This window comes from Gracilinanus agilis, chromosome 6 (assembly GCF_016433145.1).
Source record: "Gracilinanus agilis isolate LMUSP501 chromosome 6, AgileGrace, whole genome shotgun sequence".
In the NCBI taxonomy this organism is placed as follows: domain Eukaryota; kingdom Metazoa; phylum Chordata; class Mammalia; order Didelphimorphia; family Didelphidae; genus Gracilinanus; species Gracilinanus agilis.
Window position 1 is genome coordinate 79,760,604 of NC_058135.1, and position 21,294 is coordinate 79,781,897.

Here is a 21,294-nt window from a genome sequence, read left to right on the forward strand (position 1 = left end):
TAAGCTTTGAGTGCTCTCTCATTTCCCAAATAAATTTTGGGTCCCAGAAACTGCACCAACCACCAGGCAGTTTAGCTGGCCTGAAGCTCTGACAGGAACATGTTTAACTGTGCTATTTGTAGCCTCTTGCTCAAACATTCAAGAGTTAGCAGAGAATTATATCTAAGTGAAATAACCCCCAGGTCCTGATTGGTGCGAACAATAAGTCCTGTGAAGTGGTTGCATGGATTTGATTTTGTACTATTTGAAGTTGTTAAATATTGTCGTTGGTTCTAGCCCAACAATAAATATTTAGTATGCATTTGAATTCTGTGACTGCTTCATAGCATCCCTTATTTGCATTAATTAGGGCCTAGCTCTGACCAGGGCTTAATTTGCAAATGTTTCTGATATAAAAGCTTGGGAGGTGGGCAGAGTTTCTAACATCTTATAACATGGCTTATAACATCAGACATTTCCAAGGGGCTCACACAATAAGACTTAACTAAGGAGAAGCTACTTCACTAACACAGAAATTCATCATTACTGTACCAATACAATAGTCTTTAAAATAACAATTTTACTTACTACTTAAATATAATACTTAAATACTTTAAATAACTTATTTTACTTAAAATACTTAGTACTTAAAATAACAATTGGAATTTAGTGCTGATCAGCTATTTGCCAGTCACAAGGCTTAGCTAATTTGTCTTACTGATCAACTTACCTGTTTTTTTTAAACCAATATTAAATTGCTTTGATGATGACTGTTTTGTGTGAAAGTGTTACGATCTGACACCGCTCGCCTGCTCCATACTACATAACTGCAGTTCTATGCACTCACCATTTTTTTACTCCTTACCTCTGCTTCTTGTCGTTCTTCAAGAGTCAGCTCGAATCCCAGAGAGCTTTCATGGTCCTTTCTACCCCCCAAGACCCCCATTATTTTTTATCTACATCGTTTGTATACAGTTGTCTTCATGTTGTCTCTTCTATTAGAATGTGAGATCCTTGAGAGGAAGGACCAAATTTTTGCCTTTGTAGCCCCAGTGCTTAATAGCTCCTGGCACACAGCAAGTAATTAATGCTTGTTTATCGATGTTTAAGGTCACAATTTAAAAAAATGAAACCCTAAAGCAACAACAATGAAAAGAAAGCAAATAGTTGGGTCCACAAAGTTCTCTGAGATATGTTGACCATTCATTCCTACCCCTCTGTGTCCCCCCGTCCCCAATTTATCTTTGGTTTGTAGATTTTACCTTTTCTAAGTAGGTATAACTCCATGTTTTCCCATCTGCAAAGACCCGAGACACAATCCTTCCCTGGCCATCATAATCTACTTTTTCACTAGTGGTTCCTCGTTGGATGCTGGCGATCTGGCCCGTAGATGAGTAGGTAACATTGACAGCCATCAGCTTGCTGCTCGGCAGCCAGAGGGTTGGGTGTCCTGATGTGTCGTAGGCAATTCTCAGGAGAAATTTACGGTGGTCGTCATAGATCTTTTCTGTCTTCGTTGTTCGATCAAAGTCGACTGAAAGGAGGTTTCTGCCATTAACCTTTTAGAAAACAAACAAGATGATAAAATAAATCATGTTATTCTAATTCCAGTTCCTTATTACTCTTCAAAGTCCCCACTATTGTTTAAACACCATTTATGATGATTGATTCCCTTTGTCAGTAAATTAATTTAGCAACTTCTTGGTGTAAGCACAAGACATTAGATTAACGGTTGTTTTAAAAGGTTTCATTAAACTGAGAGACAGCCTGGCATTTGTTCAAAACCTTTTCAATTAAATTTCTCAAAGTTTAGTCAACAGGTTAAGAGACACACTAAAATGAATTTGCTGAAGAGTTTGTTAAAGGCATGTGTCGTTTAGAGGACACAGATGCAACAGAAGGAATAACCATTTAAATTACCCACGGTCTCACCAGCAGTGTAAAACAGAGGCAAGTAATTACTGAGCAAATGGAAATTAATCACAGTGACAGTAAATAAAAGGTAGTGATAAACTCAACTTTTCCTCTGTAGAACAATGAATTGGAAGCCATATTATTGATGACTGCTAATGAAAAAAGTAGAGAAGTTGCCTCCCAGAAAGTCAGAGCCTGGTAGATGGTCTTATTATTTTAGCCCAAATCTGGAGAAATGAGACCTGCTTCAGAATCCCAGCCTACTCCACGCGAGCATTTCAATCCACTTACAAATCTGGCTCAAGGCACGTTATAATGCCTGCACTACCCATCATGGGCAGGATTTGGAAATCCATACTAGGTCTAATGGCCATTGTCACTGAATCAATATAACACAGAGAACAGTTTTCCATATATTCTGGGAATGAATTGATGATGAAGTACTAGAGAAAGAAACTTAATATCCAAAATTAAATATCCAAATTAAAGAGGAAATTTCAATTTTATACAACTGGGGTCCTAGCTTTTGCTTAATTTTTGCTGATACCTGCAAGTAACTTCAGCTGACCTTGCTATCAGTTTTCTCTAAAATGCAGGGTTGGGGAGGGGAGAACCCCGCTATGACCAGATGATAAATCCAGTTTAAAGTTGCTTTTCATACACTTTCTTTAAGTTATTTTTTTAACATTAATTCCTGCTGTACAATAACCCTTAAGAAGCTTTTCCTATTTACTGGCTCTTCAAAGAGAGTGCTGACTTAGCATCCTATCCCCAAATGGTCAAGGTTTAAGTCCAGAGGGAACTTAATGCTCTGGTGGCAAAGTAGTCTCAGAGAATTAAAAAAAAATAACCTTCTTGAGCAGTACAAGAATGCAGAAGAGAAGGGATCAGAGCCTTAGAGTTGGAATTAGGAGATTTTCATCTTTGCAATCCTATATCGCTAGACATAGCTCAAATCCCACCATCTTTAAAAAGGTTTCATGGATGACTCTAGCCTCAAGTGACATCACTCTACCTCTTCTGACTTTCTTCAGCAATTATTTATTGTATAATATAACACATTATTTAAACAGTTACCTATTTTATTGTTATTTAACTAATCTCTTCAATTAATTTGGAAGCTCCTACAAGGCAGATACTCTGGGTATCAATCACCCCATAATGCCTGATGGTAGATACCCAAACATTTATTTTTTTGTTGTTGTTTTGTTTTGCTTTAGTTCTCTTTATTTAAAATTTTTTCCTCTATTTTATTCCAGTAACAAATTTACACAGTTTCCCCAAACATTTATTGTTAATAGGCGATATGGAGAAAATAATGGATTGGCAGTCTTCAGATCTAGACTGTGATCTTAACATCACCTGTCTTGCTTGGGCAACAATGAAACACAGTTTTGGACTTAGCTTCCTCATCTGTAGAGGATGTTCATCCTTGCAGTTCTAATATTCTAAGATTTTGATTTGCTTTGATTCTGAGTCAGCTAATTATTTGGACTTTCCATGGTTCCATCCTGACGTGAAGAAGTGACCACAAAAATAGGAGACCCCTTTCTGGAGTTGACATCAAAAAGAAGGAAATAATAACCCCCATGAAATTATATAGCGATAAATGAGACAGATTGGGTTTCACGACTATGCTAAATTGGCTTAACAGGTTCCTGTTCTCCAAGCCATATCTGCAGAAAATTTTTAGTTGATTGGAAAAAAGTTTTTGTACTTGCTTTTGCATTTCTCAGTTAATACTTTTAAAAACTGCATTCTTAGACATTCTTTCTTTTTTCTTTCTCTTATGTGATCCCACACGTACTACAACTTTTCCTGTACAATGCTGATCATTGTTATTTTCCCATCTGTTTTCATTTTCTTGTCTTTCCTCCCTCCCCCAACTCAATCTGTTTCCTCAGTTTTCATTTGTTTTTCAATTCTCTTTGGTTTTCTCTTATTCCACTTTATCTTTGCAGATGCTTCCTCTACTCAGAACTCAACAGGTTAGGATTTCAGAAGATCCTTAGATTTAGTATCACAGTGGTTTAGGAGACATATATCTGGGAAACGGTCCCTGGCAAGGGGATGCTTCTCCCCCTCCCCCTTTTGACACTAATAACCTTTGTTATAGGAAGGCGGCATGGTGTTTTGGGAGTCAGAAGGTGTAGGTTCAAGTCCCAGGCTACTGGGCAAGTTCCCACAGGAAAATGGGTCCATTCTGCCTCTCGGTAACTTTGCATGTTTTTGTTTCAGCTCTCTGTAAACTGTAAAATGCCGTTAAAATGTCAGTTAATATCCTTGCTGCTAGTCGAATCTGTTATTGGCTTCTCTCCCACCTGTTTTGTCTGTGTCCATGTCTGCACACCACTGAAACAAGAGGAGGAAAGAGAAGCATGTGGCTAGGCTTGCTAACCATGCTGTCCGCCACCCCAAACATGTGGGCATTTGTAAGCATATGGATATTTGGTATCATGTAGACAAAACATCTGGATGGCTGTCTGAATTCTTCACTTTTATCCAGATGGTGGGGACTTGGTGCAGACACAGAACGCATACATGTTTTCTTTTATCCTCTTTCAAGTTGATGTAATAAGGAAAGAATTAGAAGGTACCCCTTCTCTTTTCTCACATTCCTAACCCAAGCCTAGGATTTAGACACAAGTTCCCACTGCTTTTAGACCCCCACCCTCTGTGTTTTCCAGCAGGCAGCATTTCATGGAGGATTAATGGATCAGCTTTTCTTCCTGCCCCTGCTCCTCTGCATTCCTCTCTGTGGGCACTGCAAACAGTAGGCAAAATACAAGAGATGCCCATATTCTGGACAGGCTTCTCCTCCACCATGCTTTCAGGAATCATGTAATTTGATATCATTCATTTTAAATGTCGAAGCCTCCATTCAGGTAACAAAGAGATATTCTTAATACTTTTTTGGGGGAGACAGAAGATCAACAAAATTATTGCTGCCACGTGCTCGAATGATGGACCACGGAAAGTTCTTTTCTAGTGCAGCTCTTTAAGGTAGGGCTGAACACATCACCATTTTTAGATAGTGTCTGTCATGGAAAAATTCAAAACAACTCTTAGATGGCATGAGGCTAATTATAGGAAAATGAGGAAGGTAGGGGCAGGTGTCACATTATTCCCTTTGACTGACTTTGAAACAGATATAGAAAGGTAACATGACTTTGTGTGTGTGTGTGTGTGTGTGTGTGTGTGAGAGAGAGAGAGAGAGAGAGAGAGAGAGAGAGACAGAAAGAAGAAAGAGATAGAGAGTGAAACAGAGACAGAGATAGAGACATAGAGAACGAAAGAAAGGAATATATACATATACATATACATATATATGTATATATATATATAGAGAGAGAGAGAGACAGAGAGAGACAGAGACAGAGAAAGAGATAGAGAGTGAGAGAAACAGAGACAGAGATAGAGACATAGAGAGAGAAAGAAAGGAATATATATGTGTGTGTGTGTGTGTATATATATATATAGAGAGAGAGAGAGAGAGAGACAGACAGACAGACAGACAGACAGACAGACAGACAGACAGACAGACACAGAGAGAGACAGAGAAAATGAATGTAGGGGATAGGAGAGTACTAGTATCAGGAAAGCATAGTTATGTTAAAGTTCTAAAATGGAAACCGTCTCTTGATCCTTTCCTTCAGGGAATCCATTTGATACAGGTGGGTCCTAGACATCTAGATCCTAGACATTCATCACACGCAGCCAGTGGCAATCCTACTTTAGGCTGTGTCCATAGTGGTCAAGATGTTTGTATCCTGTTATACATACATCTTTTGTAATCTTTATTTACCCAAGCTCTACATTTTTTAAATCAGAATATTTAGTTCCCCAAATAGAACTTCTTGGGTCTTTTTCAAGTATTCACTAATGGTCTTTTAAGTACCTGCATTCTCTAACAGTTTCTAAAGCTAATATGGTTATTTAGTGCTATAAATTGCCTTTGATTTGGCTCAAGGAAAAGTGCTAAATTTCAGTTCTGACAAAAATAAACATACTCTGTATTAGTCACGTATTAGTGTCAGACAAAGAAAAACAACCTTTACATAATGTGTGTTTTATGCAAATATTTTTACTTCTGAAAATTTGGCTATAAACTGTGTTCAGGTGTCTAAAGGACTGCTCCCCGGGAGAGGGCACAGACTTACTCTCCTTCATCCTAGAAGGCAGAACTAGGGGCAGTTGGCTCAGTGGAAAGATTCATTTCCTACCAATTAGGGCTATATGAAAATGGAATGAGCTGCCTCTGGAAGTGATGTGTTCTCCAGTGCCTAGCACACAGAAGGAGCTTAGAAAATGTTCTTTCTTTGATTAACTTATAAAAACATGCAAAAAGAGTGTGGTCTGGCTATGCCAGCCCATGGTAGGGAGGGAGGAGGAATGTTCCCCTGGGGAATGTTGGCATACTTAGTCCACACTTACCTATCATTTGGGGTCTTTATCTAGAGGTTGGATGATTATTTGTTGGGAATATATAGCAGGGAATTTTCTGTTCAGGTATGGTTATATTAGATGATCACTGGGGTCTCTTTCAGTGTAGAATGGTTATGATTTTGTTATATGCATGATAAGGAATCACTTTGTTTTTTATTCTTCTTATGCTTTCCCTGAGCTCTATGATTCCATTTTCTTTTTACTGTTTCTGATTGATCTATATCTCATTTTCTAATATATTTTCTTTCGGTTGGCTTATGGCTTGCCTTTTAAAAAAATATCATTTCCCCCCTCCCCATTGCTATTTTACCAGTCTAAAAAAAAAAAAGCAAATGGATAGAACAGGGAGAAAAACTCTTCTTTAAGCATTTTTACCATTTCATTAGTTCCCTAAAAAAAATCATGCCAAAAGATATTTTTGGATAAGTCTAGTTTTAAATTTCTTCTTCCTCTGGATTAATTTTGGTTCTCTTGTTTAATATCTCACTTTCAGAGGTTGGGGGTTCAGTGGAAAGAGAGCCAGGCTTGGAGACAGGAGGGGGTCCTGCGTTCAAATGTGACCTCAGGCACTAACTAGCTGTGTGACCCTGGGCAAATCATTTAACCCCTATTGCCTAGCTCTTACTGTTCTTTTGTCTTAGTATTGATTCTAAGATGGAAGGTAAGGGTTTAGAAGAAAAATCTCACTTTCTGTGTCATCATTACTTTTTCTCTTTCATCACCTTTCTGGAAGCAGAAAAGACATGCACACCCATCGAATGATTCCAAGTATCCTGTACTGTATACTTTAAGACATCTATTCTCCGGGACTTGATTTGGATTCTGAATAAGGCATGCAGTGAGATAGAGACAGCAAACACGTAATTCCAGGGTTGAATTTAGATCTTGTAAGGATTGTGCCTTTAGTCAGTTTAAATTTGATAACTTAAAAGCCAACCAGAAGGTCTGTCTTAGCAGAAGAAAAATAATGAGAGGTAGAAAAAAAGAACATGGAGCTTGGGCCAAAAAGGAGTCTGAAGTTAGCTACAGATGAGGAGCATGTCAAGTCTCATTTGTGTTGATGATGGTGTATCCCGTTTCCACCTCCCTCTTGGTCCCTCTCTGTGCTTTTTGAACATTTCAGTTCAATTCTTAATCCAAATTCCCATGTCAGCACTTCCTCTCTTTGACTTCCTTCCTTATTCCCTTTACAGGACCGAAATTAGTAGTCAAAGCCGGCACATCCAATCTTATCTTGAAAATAAGAAACCCTCCCTTGTGATCTTTGCATTGTCTATGTGAGAGCAATCAAATATATCAACTAGAGCAATCAAGCGTATCAGATGGAAACCTCCTCTCAGTGTGAGTGAACAAGCCATTTAAAATCGTATGTTTCCCGAGAAGTCTTGCTGAGGCATCCTGGTTCTGCTATTTAAAAAGAAACCAACATCCATGCCTCTGTGCACTGTCTGTTTTCTTCCCAAACTGGAGAACTCCCATCATCTGGACACAGGCAAAGAGAAATGGCCAATCAAATTCAATCCTCCTTGAGGTCCTACTTCTTGGAGGTTTATATAGTTTTCTTCCTCTTTTTTCTTCATCTCAAGAAAAGAGCAAAATTAAATGAGAGATAGCCAGAGGTGGATGACAGTTAGGATTAATAGGATCAATCAACCAGCCAGTAGTTATTAAGCCTCTGAAAGATGCTGGGGGTACAAGTATAAAGAATGAAATCATCCTACTTTTCAAGAGAAGCTAGAACCACTCCGCCCTTATTTTGTTCTAGTGCCTACTAGCACTATGTGGCACATATTGCATACTAAAAAAAAATCCTTGCTGATTTTTTTTTCTGTGCTAGAAAGCATGACCTTTAAACTTGAAAATAATGAACACAATTTGTTAAGAGTTAATGCTAGTGATAAGATGTAAAGAAGGCACATAGTGGCCATTAACTATTTCAGGTCACCAAGCCCAGATGAATTATATCTCAATTAGAGAAGAAATATCAAGTGTGATTACTAAACATCTGCTTTTGATGATCTTGAAAAGGATATGGCAAATGCAGGAGGGGTCAAAGAACTGAAGAGAGGAAAATATTGTCTTTTTTTTAAATGGGAAAGAAATTAAATTATTCAAACTATATATAAATAGGCTTTAATTTCTAGTCCTGGAAAAAAATATCTTGATTTAAAGAGAGAGTTGGTGAATACTAGGAGGAAAAAAAGCAGTCATCACTATGTGCTAGTATGGCTCTGTCAAAAAAAAAAACAATCCATGGGGGTGGCTCAGTAGACAGAGTCAGTCTTAGACATGGGAGACCCTGTGTTCAAATCTGGCATCAAACACTGTCTAGCTGTGTGACCCCGGGCACACAAGTCATTTAACCCCAGTTGTCTAGTCTTTACTGCTCTTCTCCCTGGGAACCAATATATAGTTTTGATTATAAGATGGAAGGTAAGAGATTTTTTTTTTAAACCATGCTCCAGGCACAGGGTACTTGGATTTCTGCAAAGCATTTTTCAGTCTTTTTCTTTAGTCCCGCAGACCAAATGGAGGAACAAAGTACATGTAGGTAGGTTTGGAACTAGTTAAATGAACAACTTCTAAAAATAAAGGTTATTAATACATATCAACCCAGGAAGGAGTTTTCTTGTGGAATTCCAGAGGGATCTCTCCAAAGCCCTTCTCTGTTCAACATTTTTATCAGCATCAACATTAGAAGAAGGCAAAGATATCATGATTATGAAATTTAATAGATTGCTAACATGTTGGTTTAAATAATCAGGAAACAAAAAGATCCTGACAGGGTAGAACATGCTGAATTTAGTACAATAATACTTTATGGTGATAAGTATGGGTTCCTACTCTTGGGCACAAAATTTCAAGAGGCTAAATACAGAATAGCGGAGGCACATCAAGATAATAGTTTCACAGAAAAGGTATCTGGACGTTCTTACCATACCCTAAGAGCAACATGAGTAAATCTTGTGACATTAAGCCAGGACTTTAGACTATATTCACAGAAGCAGGGTGGACAGAATTGAAAGAGATTACCGTATTCTTCTCTAGTAAGACCACATGTAAAGTGTTATTTTGTTTTTGGCAAAAACACTTTAGGAAAAACATCGACAAGCTGGATTGTATCCAGAGAAGGGTAATCAGGGTGTTAATGAGACTTGAAACCATTCCATATGAAGATCAGTCAAAGGTCCTGGGGGTTGGGCATGAAGAAGACTGATAAGGGAGGACTACGTTGAGTTAGAGATAATTAAGAGACACTTAGGGAGCAATGTCCTATAATCAGCTGGGACACAGAACTGGAGCCCAGGAGAAAGTAGGACTAGATGGAAAGACTTAAGGAGTCATATGCATAGAAATGATAGTTTAACACCTGATTGCTGATGAGACCAGTGAAAGAAAGTGTAAAAGAGAAAGGGTACTGGACAGTATCATGGGGTACAACATCACACATGGAAGGCAGGATCTAGAGGATAACCCAGCATGATGTGGATAATTTGAGGGCAATAAACTCATCACAGATTCAATCAGTTACTTCTCTTTTGGAGGAAAGTGATCCCTGGGGATACTTGCCTCTGTTGGGGTTATAAGAATAAAAATGAGTTTCTGACTATAGAGCCAGATGATACCTTAAACTTAGAGAAGAAGAAGCACAAATAATAGAAATAACTGAAAGAGTCACAGCATCGTCCCCACCGTGCCCTCTACAAGAAGCTTAAACATTCCTCCTGTAGATGGTGAATCTATCCCGTCAGCTGAAGACTTGAATAGACACAGAGCTGGCATTGGAACTATGGAGTCCTAAGTTCAAGTCCTTCCTTTGATGTTTCCTGGCTGACTGGCACTGGACAAGTCACATAGTCTCACGATGCTTCGGGAGCCTCTCTAAGACTGGGAATCGCAGAGAAAACTACTTACCTTTATTAGTAAAGGAATTTCCTTATGCCAGTGAAGTCACAGGCATGATATCTGACCCTATTCCCTTATCCAGTAGTGTCAAACTCAAGATTACTGCAAACAGCATATTAATTTGGAAATTTACAAATCCACATTATCTATGTTGCACTGTATTTCATTTTTTGTTAAACATTTCCCAGTTACATTTTAATTTTTTAATTAATTAAGCCTATTAGATTGTAAGCTTCTTGAAGGCAGGAACTGTTTTTTGCCTCTTTTTGCACCTTCAGTGTAGTGCTTGGCCCATAATTGGCACTTAATAAATGTTTACTGATTGACTAATTTGGTTTGGCCTGGCAGCCTGCACGGAGTCTGACGCTTTTGCCCTACTCTATTCAAAGATGCTACAAGTATGACAACAATATCTCCCAGCTCAGGCTCTACGTCATTCCTCAAAGTTTTCCTTGGCTACCTGAAAGGAAAGTATTTTCCTAAAGCACTTAATCAGATTTGTTTTTGTCCCTATCCCATTTTCCCTTGTCTAACCCTTGCTTACCTACTGTTCACAAATAAATGTTCTTTGTAGATTGTAAAATCTTTGAGAGCAGGGATTTTTTTCCCTTGGCGGGGGGGAGGTTCCCACTTTCTATCAGTTTAGAACTGTGATTCATAGAGCTTTTTTTTTTTTCTTTTGGTGGTGGGGCAGCAATCCAAACCTGCAACTAACAAATATTTGTTGAATGAATGAATGAATGAACCAAGTCCCTTAGCCCAAAGAACATCCTTTCTTAGAGGGTAAATGAATGATAAGAGAGACGTTAACGCTTCTGATGTTCCATTTTTAGTTGGTAGTTTGCCTGTGAACCAACCCCGGCGTTCTTCTGCCAACTGTTGATGGATGGCCATTAGCAAACTCCTTGAAAAAATAATGTCCCTGCCACCATTTTTGCCTCAATACTTCTTTTAGTTTCGTGTAAGTAGATGGAGACAGAGTTGGGTAGATATTTTTGCACCCTGAGGGACTGCCAAGGTGAATAATTGTTACCGTGAGTATGAGAAAAAACATAAACTTTTGGGGAGCCAAAAAAATAACAGGCATTAAAAGGCACATTTTATGTTCTGGACTCTCTCCCTTGATTGTAATGACTTTGCACAAAATGGCAAGTGATGTAATACTAGTCAGGAAAAACTGTCTAAAGTTATTCACCTTTATTTGATAAACTGCAGTGTATTTACTAATAGAATGAATGAATCAGGTTCGATTCTAATAACTCAGATGTCTGTTGTGGTCCTAAGGTGGTCTCCTGGCAACCTAGTTTTGAGTACTTAATCTATGTTGTCTTTACCAAATAGCTGTCATAAATCATAGTTTGCCTGCTAGATATATTTGGCCTACTGTAGGATAGGGAGGGGAAAGAAAGTGCCTTACAAAATTGTGAAGGTACAGAGAGAGGGACATTTTACCAAAAAATCAATTATGCCATCGAGAGCAGAAATAGGAATTACCCGAGTATTTCTCAGAACAATAATAAAAATAGGGGGTTCCATTAATAATACAAAGGCAGTAGTTAGTGTCTGAAGATGGCAATCTATAGTTGATTCAGAGAATTGGGAGGGGGTGGAAGAGAAGCCAAATGAGAAGAGGAAAGTCACCTTCAAGTGGAGAACAGCAGAAGTTCAGTTAACCATTTTGTGGATTATCACTTGGGTCCTTCTCAGTGCCAACTTAATAAGTCTTAGACCTGCTTCCATATTAATGTTTATTTATTTTTTTTTAATCTTTGCATCTTCCATGGAGGAAGTCAGACCTGGCCAGGGTGAGGTATGAAGAAGAGAAACCAGGGTGTACTGATATTAATTAGAAATCTAGACTGTCTTGCTGAATCAATTAGTTTAATTATTCATTAGAGTGGCTAAGTTGGATTTACAATGGATTAATTTCATTGTGATACCAGCAGAGGTCCTAGAAATATAGTCTTCAATTGTGGCCGCTGCTCTAGGAAGAGAAACTTTCAACAGCCTTGACAACAACTCTCCCTTATAGATTTCAAGCATAAAATATTTTCTGACAAAATTAACTTTTATTATATTGAAAATGGAAAGCAGGTTTGCTAGCTTGACGGGCTTAGCTCCAGTGCCCCTGCTCAGTAGTGGGCAATTCTCATGCCCACGGGCCTCCTATATACACACAGGATTAGGAAGGTATTTTTGAATGTTTACTTACCCTAAGTTTTCTACCGAAGACATTGACTTTTCCCTGGGCTTGCTCTTTTCGGAATCTCCACTCCACTAAATTCTGTCCATTCTCCCCAGGGAGAGTCATATTTCTTTTCGCCACTGTTGGGTTGGCTGTGCCAGCAAGTACGTGTGGCTCTGTTTGGTAGTGTGAGTCTAGGCCACTGGCATAGATAATTCTCAGGGAACCATCATAACCAATCTGGTAGCTGTTTCTTAACTGGTCTGAAAAAGCGATGAAGCAGAAATGTATGAACCACGGATGTGGAATAAACATCTGGAATGTTGTGCAATTAAAAACAAAATAATCCTTTGAAACCTTGAATGATCTGCATTTGTAAGCCAAACATCTTTAATAATGCCTTTTATTTCTTTAAAAAAATGTATGTTTACTTATTATATATTTATATACATTATAATATACAGTAATATAAAATTATTTTAAAATATATTTTAAAAATAATTTTTTTCTGATTGTTGCTTGTTGTAAAAGTATTGCCTGAGTAGAAGGAGAATAAATGTGGTATTTAGGATTCTCAATCCCTGTCCATTCTTAGGGCTTCCTCCTTCTCCTCCAACATTATTTTTATGTTTAAGAGAATGGAGGCTTCACTTTTATGGCATGGGCAATACAATCAACAAAGTGTTGTCTTGGGAGGCTGGGTATATTCAATTTTCAATATATTTCCTTTTTTCAAGAGTTTAGAAGATTTTTCTCCCTCTGCTTAATGCCATTAACTGGCTTAGCAAAAATAGTGTTTGGTAAAATTAACAATCAAGAAATTCAGGGGGCATCATTTCTTGCAAAAAATGTCCTAAATAGATAACCAAATTAGATAATGGGAGTTTTGTAACTTTCCAGTGAGTCTGACTAAAATATATTTATAGTAGTATTATGCAAAGGTTGGTTTTGGGGGCAACCTTATTAGAAGGGTGCTTATATTCTTTGTAAAAGACCTTTTTTTTCTCTCTTTTTTTTAACCTTTAACTTCTGTGTATTGGCTCCTTGGTGGAAGAGTGGTAAGGGTGGGCGGGCAATGGGGGTCAAGTGACTTGCCCAGGGTCACACAGCTGGGAAGTGTCTGAGGCCAGATTTGAACCTAGGACCTCCCGTCTCTAGGCTTGACTCTCAATCCACTGAGCCACCCAGCTGCCCCTAAAAGACCTTTTTTGAATGATGTTAGAAAATATCAAATCATAAAATTAGTTTATAGTAATTCTTTTATTACCTTGAACCATGGTATAGAAAGAATCAATTGATGACAGATTTGAAGTGATGCTGACATCTTCCTCCCTGCTGGATGATTCAATGTCCACCGTAATAGCCTTGTCCATTTCTCCATGAAGGTTGGTGACCACTCCAGTTGGAAAGGTCACATTTGTCAGACGGCCCTCACTGTCATAGCTAAAGGTAAAGCGGTACCTTTTCAGTATTTGACAGAAAAAAGCCAGGTTCTACTTACTTTACAAATATAATGAGCAGAAATAATATTAGCAGCAGAAATTTGGGAGAATGTTTGTCTTTGTGCATGAGATATGTGGAGTGTGGACTTCAAACATTCTTTGAAGTAGTCAAAAGCCTGTTTAACATATAGAAACCTCATTCGGGAGGGCAAGAGTAAACAGGATGGCGCTCCAGCTCAGCGCATTATTCTTTGAAGTGTGACCAAAATCTTACTGCACATCTAATTTGCCATTTCAAAGGGAACATGTTTGCTGGTATTAAATTCCTTAGCATTCTTCAGTCTTTTTCTACTATCACACTAGGCTGGAGTTACTATAATGGACTTTTTAAGAAAAAAAGGATATCTATCTTCTGCCATCTTTGGCAATGTATTGTGACCTTGTTATTTTACATGTATAATAAGAATATATACATGCATGCAAATATATAAAACAGATGAAAAACGTTAAAGCACTTGAATAAAATAGAAAATAGCTCACTGGTTCAAAGGCATCTTTTCTAAATAAATAGTGTTTTGTAGACCACCTATTTCATTATTCTTTGGAACATATCACTGTAAATAATTAACTTTCATATTTTTAATGATGACAATGAACTATCTCAGTTGGCATAAATATAGGTAGGTGATTCTTTAATTAGGCAATCTAAAGAAATGTAATTTGATTATTTTCCCATTTGTATGCTTAATGGTTTTATGATACATATATTTGGAAAATTTTTTTTCATTGTTATGAATTTTATAACATCAGCAAACATGAACGTGTTCTTATATGAAGGGAAAAAAAGATTATATATGCATAATGCCATGAATTTCAATTAAGTGTAGCTTGTTTTTTAAAAAAGGATATATGCACACCTATAATTGAACGTCTACTACTGTCCTATTTTTTTTTAAACCCTTAACTTCTGTGTATTGGCTCCTTGTGGGAGAGTGGTAAGGGTGGGCAATGGGGGTCAAGTGACTTGCCCAAGGTCACACAGCTGGGAAGTGTCTGAAGCTGGATTTGAACCTAGGACCTCCCATGTCTAGGCCTGACTCTCAATCCATTGAGCTACCCAGCTGCCCCTACTACTATCCTTCTTTTTTGGGAATCCTTCTGAATATCTTTCTGCCCTCTCCTATGTGTATATGTGTGTGTGTGTATATATTTATTTATTTATCCATATATATTTATATATACACACACATACACATATACACATATATATGGTTACTTTCTGAATTTGAAACAACTCTAAGTGTTGGTTTCAGGGCAGAAGAACAGTAAAGGCTAGGCAACTGGGGTAAAGTGACTTTTCCAGGGTTGTACAACGAGGAAGGGTCTGAAGCTAGATTTGAACCTCCAGTCTCCCATCTCCATGTCAGGCTCTCTATTCCCTGAGCCACCTCGCTGCTCTCTCTCCTGTATATTTTTAAATGGATCACCAATGCTCTTTTCCTTTGTTTGTTTCACTATTTTTTGAATTACTGTCATTTTTTCATTCCCCCTCACATTCTCTGCCCTGAAGAAAAGCTTTTAAAAATACTTTTAAACTAATTTTAAATTAAGATGTTTAAAATGTAAGGAAAGAGAATTTGAATTTTAAGTATATATTCTAGATGTATATTAGTTGAAATTATAGTCTTTTGAAAGTGTCATGGTTTTACGATTTATGACAGTGCCAGGGAAAATTTTGTAAAAGGTGATTGTACTAGGGAAAGCAGGGAAATAGAAAACCATGGCTAAAGAACAAGGGATTTAATTATGGCAACAACAAAAGCATTCTAAAGTTTCATAGACATTTGCCTTAGAGACTAAAAGTACATCTGCACAACTACACATATTTGACACTACAAAATGAAGTCGAGAATGGAAACAGATGCCTGGAGAACGCAAGGCCAACTCCTGACTTTCCCACGTCACATAGTGAGTATTCAAAGTGGGAAATGAATGTAAGTCTTCCTTTTCCAAGTTATGGTGCTCTTTATGCTATACTCTCCCATCTCTACTTCTCAGTTACCTTGATATCTCTTGAGGAAGTTTTTATCTTAACTCCTCATTTTACTTTGTGAATTCAGACACTACATATACTTTCCTGATGCATTGTTTTAAGGTTCTGCGTTAATATAAGCAATTTATAACGTACTTTTTCTGTCATTACTATTATCCCATTAGAAATAGGATTAATCTCTATATATTTCATTGTAATTAAAGTAGTAGGAAAATGAAGGGGTCAAAGAGGCAAAATAGTAAACAAGGATAGAATAGGTCATAATATTATTATATAATGTGTGTTTATAATAGACCCTGGAGAAATACTGGCTAAGAGAGACATTCTGAAGACAAATGGAAGTTTGGAGTAAAAAGAAGGAAAGAAAATAGGGAAGAAATTATTCTAGATAGTATGAAATGGGTAGAATCAGTGAGAGGAAGCATTTTTTTTCTGTAGCTACCCAGCACAAACCTACGACAATCTAGAAAATGTTCAGACCAAATTCTGAACATAAAAGTCAAGAAAAAGTCATAATGAGTCATTTTCCCAACTGAAGGCAGCTTGGGAAGAGAGAGAGATGTACTGACTGGGGCAGGAATTGGCCAAGAGCAACTGGTGCAGCAGTAGGGATGGAGAACATTCAGGAATAGGAAGGGAGTTAAGAGAAGACACCCAGGTCCGAAAAGGAAACCAGAGGACTCCTGAAATAGTGCCGGCATCAAGAATAGATGATATATGGCAGCAATGTTGCCCTTTACCTAATTGGCTCATATACCCAAGTCATCATTATGACTCAGTGTTGAACTAAAAATGCTAGCTAGTCCATTAAGACAAGAAAAAGAAATCAAAGGAATAAGAATGGGCAACAAGAAAACAAAAGTATCACTTTTTTAAATAAATGATATGATGGTATACTTAGAGGACCCTAAAGAGTCAACTAAAAAATTTCAAAACAATTAACTTCAGCAAATGTAAAATAAACTCACAAATCATCAGCATGTTTTTACCAACTAAACCCATTAGGAAGAGACAGAAAGAGAAATTCCATTTAAAATTACTGCAGACAGTATAAAGTACATGGGAGTCTACCTGCCAGAACACACGGGAAATATTTTTACACAAATAAAGATACCCACATAATTGGATAACTATTAATTACTAATGGGTAAGCCAAACAGATATAATAAAATGATAATACCACCTAACTTAGTTTACTTAGCCAGTGCTTTACCAATCACATTACCAAAGACTTAACGTAGAGATCTAGGAAAAAAAAAATCCATCCGGAGGAGCAAAAGGTCAAGAACATTGAGGGAATCAATGAGGGGAAAATGGGAAGAAAGGCAGCCTAGTAGGACTGGATTTCAAATTAAATTATAAAGCTATGATTGTCAAAAAATATCGTACTGAGTTACAAATAGAGATGTCGATCAGTGAAACGGATGAGGTACACAATATATAGAAGCAAATAAGCACAGTAGCTCAAGAATTTGAAAAACTCTAGGATCTCATTTATTGGAGCAAGAATTTACCATCTGACAAAAATTACTTGTAAAACTAGAAAGTAGTCTTGCAGAAACTAGGCATAGATTAACATCTTGCACTGTATACCCCAATAAGCTCAGAATAGGTACATGATTTATATAGAAAGGGTATCATAAGCAAATTAGTGGTGCCTGAAAGAAATAACCTATAAAAACTGTGGATAGAGGAAAAGTGCATGAGCAAACAAGAATAGATCAGTTCACAGGAGGTAAAATAGATAATTTTGATTAAATAAATGAATAAATTTTTTTCCACAAATAAATCCAATGCAGCCAAAGTTAAGAGATATACAGGTAACTGGATTTAATTTTTTGCAGCAAGCTGCTCTGAAAAAAGGCCTCATTTCTTAAACATATATGGACGGAGTTAAATTTATAAAAATAAGAGCCATTTCCAGATTGATAAATGGTCCAAGGATATGAATAGGCAATTTTGAGAAGAAGAAATCAAAGCCATATTATCCATATCAATAGCCATATTTAACAAATGTTCTAAATCTCTGATTAAAGAAATACAAATTAAAATAACTCCAAAGCACTACCTTGCACTCATCAAATTGGTTATGGTAAGAAAAAAAAGAAATTATGGATGTTGAAGGGGATAGAGGAAATAGGCATGCTAATGCATTGTTGGTGGAGCTATGAACTAGTCTAACTGTTCTGTAAAGCAATTTGTAACCATGTTCAAAAGGCTATGAAATGAATTACCTTTGACCCACAGATACCACTCCTAGGCCTATACTCCAGAGAGATTCAAAGAAAGAGGAAATGGATCCCTATGTACAAAAAAATGTAGGTAGCAGGTCTTTTTATTTTTAAATTTATTTGTTACATTAAAATTCCCAAGTCTTTCCCTCCCTCCCTACACCACAGAAGGTATCATTTGATGAAAAGATACATACATATATATATATAAATATATCTTGTTTATTTCTATTTATCAGTTCTTTCTTTGGAGGTGTACACACACAAGTTATTCTTCAAACAATATTTCTGTTACATATAAAATTCTCATGGTTCTTGTTAACAGATCTTTTTGTGGTGTGTCAAAGAACTGGAAACTGAAAAGATGCCCATTGTAATGAAGTAATTTAGGGAATAGAATAGAAATTTATGATGAGTAAGAAGTACAGGACACCATTAACTTGAGAATAACTGAACAATTAGAATATATAACTGTGATGGAATAGCATTGTGTTGTAAGAAATTATGAAAGGGATGGTTTCATAAAAACTTTGCAAGACTAATTTAAAGTGAAGTGGGAAAAAACAGGAGAATGATTTTTTATAGTTATAGTAATATTGATAACTAACTTTGAAAGATTTAGTGACTCTGATCCACACAACATCCAACCAGAGTGCCAAAGGATTAATAAGAAAACATACTCAGTGCAGATTAAAGTATATTTTCTTCTATTTCACTTTCTTGCTTTTTTTTTTATAAGTGTGAAACAGCTTTGAAGGATTTGGTTAATGACAGGGAGATTTCAAGTAAAACAAAGGTAGAAAGATTCAGCAATAAAGGGGGAGGCAAGTGCTCTTTGTGGTGGCAAAAAATTAGAAAATGAGGGGATACTGTTCGATTGGGGAATGGTTGAACAAACTGTGGTATCTGCTGGTGATGGAATACTACTGTGCTCAAAGTAATAATAAACTGGAGGAATTCCATGTGAACTGGAAAGACCTCCAGGAATTGATGCAGAGTGAAAGGAGCACATTGTACCAGGAGAACATTGTACACAGAGACAGACACGCTGTGGCACAATAGTATATAACAGACTTCTCTACTAGCAGAAATGCAATGATCCAGGATAATTCAGAGGAATTTATGAGAAAGAACACTAACCATACCCAGAGAAAGAACTGTGGGAGTAGTAACACAGAAGAAAAACAAATGTTTGATCACATGGGAAAGGGGATATGATTGGGGATGTAGACTCTAAGCGATTACCCAGGTGCAAATATTAATAATATTGAAATGGGTCTGGATCAATGACACATGTAAAATTCAGTGAAATTGCTTGTTGGCTATGGGAGGGGAGGGGAAAGAACATGACTCATGTAACCATGGAAAAATATTCTAAATTAATTATTAATTAAATAAACCTTAAAAAAAAAAAGAAAGGGGAAGGCGAGAAGTGAGGGTGGAAAGAGAAAGAAATGTAGTAGATAAGAGAAGTAATGGTGTTGTTTATGCCAAGGCCAAATGACCAATCTGATTCGATTAATTTAGTGGAAAATAATAAGCCAAAACATTCAACTGAAATGGTTAGATAAAGGTTAGAGGGCAGGGAAGAGGATGACAGAGAAGAGAGAGAGGAATGTAGAATTCCAGAAAATAAATGTACCATGCATTTAATAAGCTCTTAAATACACCCAGTTGATTAAAGACAAAAATTGGGAAGTCCAAAAGGATTTGCTCTTTTTCCTCACATGTCATATACTGTTTATGGAGAAACAGAATAAAAACTAGCTTTATATAGGGTGGTTTTGTACTGTGCTCTACAAATATCTCATTTAATCCTTAAAAAAAAAGAAACCCTGGGAGAGGTCTGTTATTTTCTTCATTTTATCAATGAAGAAACTGAAGCAAAGAGAGTTTGAGTTGCCCAGGGTCAGTTTAGGTTCAGTGCTCTATTGGATGAGTTACCCTTGCGTGCCACATAGCATGTCCATACTGCACTACACTATAAAACTGACCTTAAGGATTATGAATTAACAGGACTGATGTCAGCTTTTCTTTTTATCTTTCTGATCCACAGATCACTCAATTTTCTTCATTCCTTCCTTCCTTCCTTCCTTCCTTCCTTCTTCCCCTTATCTTCCGTCTTATTAATTCTAAGACAGAAGAGCTGGCAAGGGTTTGACAAGTGAGATTAAATGACTTGCCCAGGGTCACATAGCTAAGTGTCTATAGCCAGACACTTAAGAAATATTTTCCCCCATGTAAATAAATCAATTGTTTCCTTCATCATATAAAAAAGGTGAAGTCCAAATAATAGTTCAAAGATTTCAAATAATAAAATGGATGTTTGGAAGAAGGGAGGAGGGGGAAAATAATGAGGAATATAGGACTATTGCTCAGCATAGATGAGATGGTGATGTTCATGATGGAGAAGAGGCAGGACTGTTCTTCACCCCTCCCCCCCACCACCTTGATTATCTTTGGGCTGGGAAGTACAATACAAAAATTCTAATGCAATCTTGGGCTGCATTCAGAGTAGTACTACATCTAGAATTAGACTATGACACTTTGCCCTGATAAAAACTAAACTAAACTAAACTAAACTAAACTAAAACTGGAATATTGTGTTCAATTCTATCTACAAAAGGACAAGCAGAATAGAATCCAGAGGAAGGCAACCAGAATGGTGAATGGTTTGAGGTCAAGCCACATGAGAAAAGACTAAAGAAATCTACTTATTGCCTGAGTAACCTTAGACAAATCATGTATCCTCAGTGGACCATAATTTCCTCAGTCTGAAAGAAGGGGTTAGGTAAGACGATTTCAATGACTCCATCTATTTCTAAATTGGATTCCATGAATGAAAGGATGTTTAGCTTGAAGAAATGACAAGTTAAGGGGCATACAATAGCTTTCTTCAAGGATTGGGAGGACACTTATGGAGAAGTGGGATTAGATCTGCTCTGCTTGGCCTCAAAGGACAGAATTAGGAGCAATGGGTGGATGTTGCCAAAAAGCTAATTCAGGCTACATGAAAGGAAAAACTGGCTAACAATTAGATCGGGCCCAAAGTGAATAGGACACCTTAGGAACAAGTGGTTTCCCCCTTACTAGAGGTAAAGCCTGGATGAACATTTGTTGTATAGATTGTAGAAAGGA

The 21,294-nt window shown here is 37.1% G+C and overlaps 1 protein-coding gene across 1 annotated transcript in view; it reads right to left on the minus strand.

The window, feature by feature from the left end:
- The window catches only part of TENM3 (teneurin transmembrane protein 3), a 598,624-nt gene that overhangs the window by 14,064 nt on the left and 563,266 nt on the right, over positions 1-21,294 (minus strand). The window contains exons 22-24 of the mRNA XM_044682283.1: positions 13,698-13,873; positions 12,458-12,693; positions 1,242-1,538 (exon numbers count right to left, since the gene is read on the minus strand). Coding sequence (XP_044538218.1) covers positions 1,242-1,538; positions 12,458-12,693; positions 13,698-13,873 — 709 coding nt within the window. The remainder of the gene's footprint in view (positions 1-1,241; positions 1,539-12,457; positions 12,694-13,697; positions 13,874-21,294) is intronic.